Genomic DNA, 7478 nt, shown 5'->3' on the forward strand with positions numbered 1-7478 from the left:
CAACACCCCTACCAAGGTCCAACCTCAAACTAAAACAACAAAACCCAGCCATGTAAGAATGCTGAAGACAAAGAAGGAGAAAATAACAACAAAAATAAATAAAAGAAAAATAAAAAAACAATTCTTAATGTAAGATTAGCTAATTAGCATTTATTTAATTTAGATTGGTTACATTTTGATGTCTGAGGTGCACAAAGATAATGAACTGTGTACGTTTTACATCCCTGTTGACCTGAAGACGTCTTGTTTGCTCAACTACCTCCAGAATGAACAGATTTTATATGCAAAGCAAAACTTGGGTCAAAAAAAGTTTCATCTTTTGTAAGTCAAAAACATGTTATCTTGTTTGGTACAGAGCATCTTTTGTTTTGAAAATAAGTAAAACAAAAATAAAAAAGAAGAAGAAATACTGAAAAGTAGACAACATTCATATTTATTATTAAAAAAGAAGGTCATAAATGCAAATCCAAGTTTTTTAAAGACTAAAGTAAGACTGTGCGGCTCCTTCTAGGCTTTGATCAGTAGAAAACAAGCCCACATGACTCTTTAACTGTTAAAGGTTGCCGACCTCTGGTCTAAACTAACCGACGTTGATGTTAACATGGATGGCGTTGAGTTTTTTTAGCTGCAGTCTGCAGGGGAATAACTCCAGACACACGTTTGCTGTTGGAGCTGAGAGAAAACTTCAGTTATGGTGACGATATTAACCCTTTAACACTGGAGATTTAGTGTTTATGTTCTTTGATTTACTGTAACTTTTCAGTCGTTAACACGATCAATGTCATTCCAGCAGCATTTGTCTGGTTCGGCTCATGTTATGAACCTGCTCGAGAGTGCTAGGTCGTGGCTTTAAATCCGTGGTTGAGTCCTAGCTAAGACCTCAAAAATGGGTCCCAATGCCGCCCCACTCAGGATTGTCTGCAGTCTGCAGCTCACCCCTCCCACATGGGGAGAACAAAAGTCACAAACTATATGACAGCTAATGGAACTTTAACTTTGACGTTTTTGCAGAGTCTTGATTAACTTTACACTTGAAATAATTGTTACTTAATTTGTTTTTGATGATGTAAATCTGTTTCCTGTTTTATCTTCAAATGCTGTTTGTGAATTAATTATCCAAACTTCAAAGAAAGTCAAAGTAGAATCGAGGACAATCCTCACCAGCAGGAGCTCCACAGATGAAGGATCTACTGGATTTCTAACCGGAGACTCAAAGAGAACTTGGTTCAGAAACTGGATTATAGTATCTCTGTCTAAAACTAACTTTTTCATCTTGAAATCACAATTTGAAGTAGAAGATTCAATAAACTTTTTGACTCTCTATTGAAGCTGTAACATGTTGAGGTCGTTCAAACAAATCATTTTAAAGTCTAACTTTTATGGAGCTGTGGAAGATCATTTCTGAAACTGTTGAACTTTGTTTCCGTCTCTCTGCTTTCAACTGGTTGTTCCGTTTTTGACGCTGCAGCTCGTCTTTGTTTGTCGTTTGCATTTCTCGCGGGGATTCTCCCATCATGCATTTTGATCCGCGTCTGCTGCGTTCCATCAGTTCACCAGATGGGAGGAAGTTGAAAAAAAGTAATTTTTCTGACTTTTGATTGGATCTCCTTCATGATGTCTCTTCAGGTTTGAAGATCAAGAGAGACTGAAATAAGTGAAAATTGAAACCAAATCTGCTGGTTTCATGACCGCCACCGTTCCCGTCGCCCTCGTTTCGTGACTCATGGTCGACCTGCCGCCTAAACGCTCTCCCGTCGTTGTGTTTTCAGGCTGAGGGAGCTTTGCGTGAAACTGATGTTTCTTCACCCCGTCGACTACGGCCGCAAGGCCGAGGAGCTGCTCTGGAGGAAGGTCTACTACGAGGTCATCCAGGTCATCAAGACCAACAAGAAGGTGTGGAGCTGAGGAGGCGGAGCCTCTGCTGTCTTCTTCTTTTTCACGACTTTCCTAAAACAGTAAAACTGTCTCATGAAACTAATATTTAAGTCATCTTTATGTGAGTATTTGTCATTTTAATGACAGTTTGGTGAGTTTTTGAGAAAAAAAACGCAGAAGTTAAAGAATCTGAAGTAACGTAGAGGAACGAAAATGATGGAGAAGATTCTTAGTTGTTTGATTTTTGGGGTTCTTTATGTCACTTTTTTATTTTTGTTATTAAAAAATACTGACAGGGTATTTAGAAATGAAAATGTATTTAGCATTTGAATAAATGGAAAAATAAAAAAAACGATGCCAAAGTCAGCTAAGTAAATAAGTTTTCTAACCTTAAATCAATCAGGCGGTACCTGAGTGCTTATGGGTGACGTGCATTTGTCCGGTTCGTCTCATGCTTCTAACTTTTCTTTATGTGGTTCCTCTGCAGCACATCCACAGCCGCAGCGCGCTGGAGTGCGCCTACAGGACGCACCTGATCGCCGGCGTGGGCTTCTACCAACACCTGCTGCTGTACGTTCAGTCGCATTACCAGCTGGAGCTGCAGGACTGCATCGACTGGACCCACGTCACCGATCCTCTCATCGGTCAGTCGTCCGCCGTCTCTCATTAGAATGATCCCATAGAGCGGGGGGGCTTTCCAAAGAGCAACAGTAGCTGTGTTTACATGACAAATATGCACAGAACTTGATTGAAATTCTAGAAATGTGGAAAAAACGTAATTTTACAATCACACTGTTTACCTTTAATTATAATTAAACACAAACCAACTCACACAAAGTCATTCAAAAACACGGACGTGAGCAATCCATTGATTTACAGCCGATACTTTCATATTTCTGCCACGCCATCATCATCTATCAAAGGAGACGTCGGCGTCTTATGGAGCGGCGAGCCACGTGGGAGTGGCTACGGATGAAGGGATTGTGGGTAATGGTGTTTGGTGATTTTACAGAGGAGCTGTGGATCCAACAACTCTGCCTGACACGCTCAGTTTGATGAGCTGTGGGACCTCTTGAGATATCGGGTAGTTGGTCACATGACTCGTTTAATGAGAACAAAGAGTTTCCATCGCAGTTTTGTAAAAAAAAAGTCAGTTTCTATTAGCCACAAAAAACACTTCCTCCAAGCATTAAAAGTTGTTTCTAATTAATGAGTTTTTTTTCTAAATTGTCATGTTTCCATCAGGCAAATTTATTATTGAAAATCCAATTTGTGTAATTTCATAATCAATGGAAAAGCAGCTTTTGAAGATGAAGACAAACTATGTGAAAATGAGTCACAAAGACTAGAAACATCTGTTTATATGTTCAATGAGGAGTACAGCAGCTTTTTATGATGGTTGGAAAACTAACAAGTTCAACCATTTTTCTTTATTATAACCCCCCCCCCCCACACCCATAAATAAGCAGCTGATGGAGGCGACTTTCTGGCTTTACTTAAAGAACATAAAGTCAAGTTGATATCTCGCTTTTTATTTGTTCAATTTCTTCTCTCACAAAGTTTTTCTTTTTCTTTCTTTTTTTTTCATTTTTATTGGTTTCCTTATTTTTATCTTATCTGTAATTTTATTTTTCTTTGCCTCCTTGTGATCGTCCACAGTCAGTCAGCAGTCAAATATATTTTTGCTTAAAAGTTGTTTTATTCTTTTTTTTCTTTGTCTTTTTAGACTTTTTTTAATAAAACAAAATAATGAACACTGATTCTTTGTTCACAAATAAACATAAAAACCATAAAAAAAAGAATTTATAACAAAAGAGACTGAACTTCTTTAAAAAAACAGATTAAAACTCTGGGGACGCTTTATGGTCACAGACACAAAGGGAGGGGGGGACTAAGCTAACATTTTAACTAATTCTTCTATAACTATAAATGACAAAAAAACAACAACAAAATATACCACCTGATTTAAACCTCCAACACAAACTAAATAAATCTCTTTAAAACCAATAAAATAATGTCTACAAGTTCAGACTTTGCAGAGTTTCGCTCCAATCTTCCTCCTGATTGTCAAAAGTTATCACCTGAAGTCACAACAAAGTCGAATGTTTTTCACTTCAACAAATGAATCAAGTTCTGTGCATTCATTATATTATAAAAATATGTGTATTTAAATAATAATTCAATAAGTCAATCTGAGTTTTTCTAGTAAGTCATGTTTTTACGTTTGACATAACCGTGTTCGTTTTTCCTCCACAGGTCGGAAAAAACCCGTGTCCGCCTCCCCCAAGGAGATGGAATGGGCGCAGATGGCCTGCCATCGCTGTCTGGTGTACCTGGGAGATCTGGGTAAATTCTCTCCGCCGTCTCCTCAGAGCCTGTGGAAGTGTGAGGCAGCTTGTGTGAAAATCAGGCAGAATTCAAAGACAAACTGAGCACAGACTGAACAGTCACTGTTTCATTTTTGCAGCTTGTTGGTTTTAGTTTGTTTTAGAAGTCGAGATCTGAACGTGTCGATTCTTCTGCTGTTCTCAGCCCGATACCAGAACGAGCTCGCCGGCGTGGAGGCGGAGCAGCTGGCCGAGCGCTTCTACCACCAGGCTCTGTCTGTGATGCCACATGTGGGTGAGTGACTGGAACCTCTATTTTAAACTTCCACTTCTGTTTGTCAGAGTTTCATAACTGCCTGCTGAGGTCAGAGACTCCAGGATTTCTCTGAGCTGCTGTCTGTCATCAGAGCAGCTGTTTGTGTCGGAGCAGATCAGCAGATTCGAAGCTAACGGAGAAAACGGCTTTGATTCACAACCACAATTCTACTATTACTACTGGAAGTATAAACGTTTCTACTAATATGTGTTTAATCACCATCATTGATTATTTTATTTAGACTGGAGATCAGAATCAGCTAAAAACAGCACAAAGATTTAAAAAGAAAAAGAATATTTATCACTTTGAACAATGTCGCACTCAATCTTTTTTCTATTGATTTCAACAGCAAATAAAACGTTGACATCCTTGTTGTTTTGGATCATTTAACAACAAATCCACATTTTTCTAAACTTCAGCTGAATACAGTTCTAGTAGATGGATGACAAAAAAATGATGAAGACACAGCGATCCTTCCTTCTAAACTGACAAGAGTTTATTTTTTATTTTTATTTTTGGTATAAAATACCCCAAAATTCCCCAAACTTTAAATGAATATTCTACAGGCACATTCTGATACGCTGTCTTTGCTACATGCTAGCAGACTGTCACATGATCTTCCATAACTGATTTTTGTAATATTTTTAATTTTATTCAAATTGTTAATTATATTTGCAACAAAATTAATATCTCAGAATCTGTTTCAGCAAACGTAACTTTATTTTCATCTTCAAAGAACCTTTACTCTGAAATTGTATTAATTCTTGATAACAAGAGGATTCGGTTCAAATATAATATAAATTCAAAATCCAACTTTATTCTGCAATTATAGAACAGTTATGTAGTGTATTTTCACTATACTCTTCTGTATTTATAAAGATCACGAATGAGCGATCTCAGATCTCCCAAATATTCACATTTTTTTTTGGAATAGATCACGGACGTGCAAATATTCAGATACTCCTTACAGGCTGTAAATCCAACGAGTTTGTGGAGAAAAGATCCTCATTCCAGTTTATCGTCACTCATTTTCTCTGGACTTTACCTAAACATGCATCTGTTTTATTCTTTATTTGAGTGGCTGCAGATTGTAAAAAGTCTTAGATTTACTAAAGCTAAAATAAGGCCATAAAAAGCTTTAAACTGTCTTATATTCTCTGAATGAAATGTTTTCCTTGTTAACACGATGAGACTTCTGTCACTAAAATATAAAAGGTTTCCAGGTTGTGCTGTGTCATAAGGTCATGAACTGGTTGTAAATTGTTTCTCATGTTCGTCTGTGTTGGAAAATGAGAAAGTGACAATTGATGGAGAAATGGCTGAAAAACAAGAATTCCTCTTAGTGGTTAGAACTGGTTTGTTGAAATCCTTATCCAGTAAACTGCACGCTGTGCTGAAAAATCTTTAAATGTGACTCGTTGAGGATCAAGGCGGTCAGATCACATGGAGACCAACAAACGGCTGTTAGTTCCACTTTCTTTTAACATACAGTCTTGCATTAGATCTCATCAGATCTTCTGTCAGCCGATGGTGTTTTTGCATTGGAGCAGCTGTAACAGCTGCTTCAGAGTCGGATGTTCTGCTGATTAAAAAGATCAACGTCTTCATTTAATAATCAGCTTCTGAAAAGAAGCCGGTTGAAGTTTCTGCTGCTGAATAATCTGAGCAGAAATCCTAGTTTTAACAGAATTTTCATGGATAAGATTCACATTTATCCATGTTCATCAACAGAAGTGTTTTTTCCTAAAGTTTAACTCCTTCCTTCATCTGTTTTTAAACTTTATCTTGTGCAGGAATGCCTTTTAACCAGCTGGGTACTCTGGCTGGAAGCAAGTTCTACAACGTGGAGGCGACGTACTACTACCTTCGCTGGTGAGCGGCGCTGATGCTCAGCTTTCTGGAGACGCCGCTGTTGTGTTTTTTTTGGTTTGTTTTGTTTTCACAGCAGCTTTTTTGTGTGCAGCATCCAATCAGACGCTCCGTTTGAGGGCGCCTACGGCAATCTGAAGCGCCTGTTTGACAAAGCTGCCAAAATGTACCACCAAGTGAAGAAGCAGGAGATGAAGAAGCTGTCTCCGTCCAGGCAAAGGTGAGGCCACTAATGTTTTTATCCAAGTTAAGAAGTCAGAAATGTGAGTCTCCTGGAGCTGCGCTTGCTTAACGTTTAGTCGATATGTTAATGATAGATGAGCTTCTCTGCAGATCAGATAATTGATCCTACAGGATCATTAATTAAAGACACAATTGGAGCAGGAATGATGAAGAAAAAGCACAAAGATTGAGATGTTTGCATCATCTTAACAACATTAACTTAACCAATCAGATCCATTTCTGTGTCTAAAATCATCAAACATTTGTGGCAAATCTAGTTTTCTTCTGCACTGAGACACTTTTAAACATTAAATGTTTGTTTACTTACAGCTTTACAGAAGTTCTTTATTGTTAAAATTGACTTTTTTTCCTGCAGATCCAAAGACGTCAAGCGGCTCCTGGTGAGCTTCATGTACCTGCAGAGCCTGCTGCAGCCCAAGAACAGGTGAGGCGAACGCCGAGGCGTGATCCGAGGCGTGATCCGAGGCGTGATCCGAGCCGTGATCCGAGCCGTGATCCGAACCGGGAGGTTTCTGCTGGAACTCTAGATGTGGTTCATGTCTCCATTAAGAATTCTTACGTATTCATTAGGGCTGCACCATGTTAGAACAACTTGTGTTTGCAATATGAATTAATTTAGTTTGTTAAACACGTCAAGCTGCCGTAAGATTGATTTTGTTTGTGTAAATATTTAAGGTAATCATCTATTGCAACTTAAGTCGATCCTACAGGCTGATGCTGCGATCACAATAATTTTGTGATGTATTTTGCAGGATAAATATTAATAACTTTCTTTTAAAATTGTTGTTCATGACTCGCTCATATCAATGTAACTATTCATTAGTTTTGTTTGTTTTTGAGACTTTATG

The 7478-nt window shown here is 38.2% G+C and overlaps 1 protein-coding gene across 1 annotated transcript in view; it reads left to right on the top strand.

Annotated features, from left to right (window-relative positions):
- Positions 1 to 7478, top strand: part of smg5 (SMG5 nonsense mediated mRNA decay factor) — a gene marked incomplete in the record, with an annotated part of 21531 nt that overhangs the window by 3813 nt on the left and 10240 nt on the right. The window contains 7 exon segments of the mRNA XM_024258273.2: positions 1770 to 1893; positions 2363 to 2519; positions 4132 to 4221; positions 4408 to 4497; positions 6312 to 6390; positions 6482 to 6607; positions 6986 to 7054. Of these exon segments, the coding sequence (XP_024114041.1) occupies positions 1770 to 1893; positions 2363 to 2519; positions 4132 to 4221; positions 4408 to 4497; positions 6312 to 6390; positions 6482 to 6607; positions 6986 to 7054 (735 nt within the window).

Source organism: Oryzias melastigma, linkage group LG16 (genome assembly GCF_002922805.2).
Source record: "Oryzias melastigma strain HK-1 linkage group LG16, ASM292280v2, whole genome shotgun sequence".
NCBI lineage: Eukaryota > Metazoa > Chordata > Actinopteri > Beloniformes > Adrianichthyidae > Oryzias > Oryzias melastigma.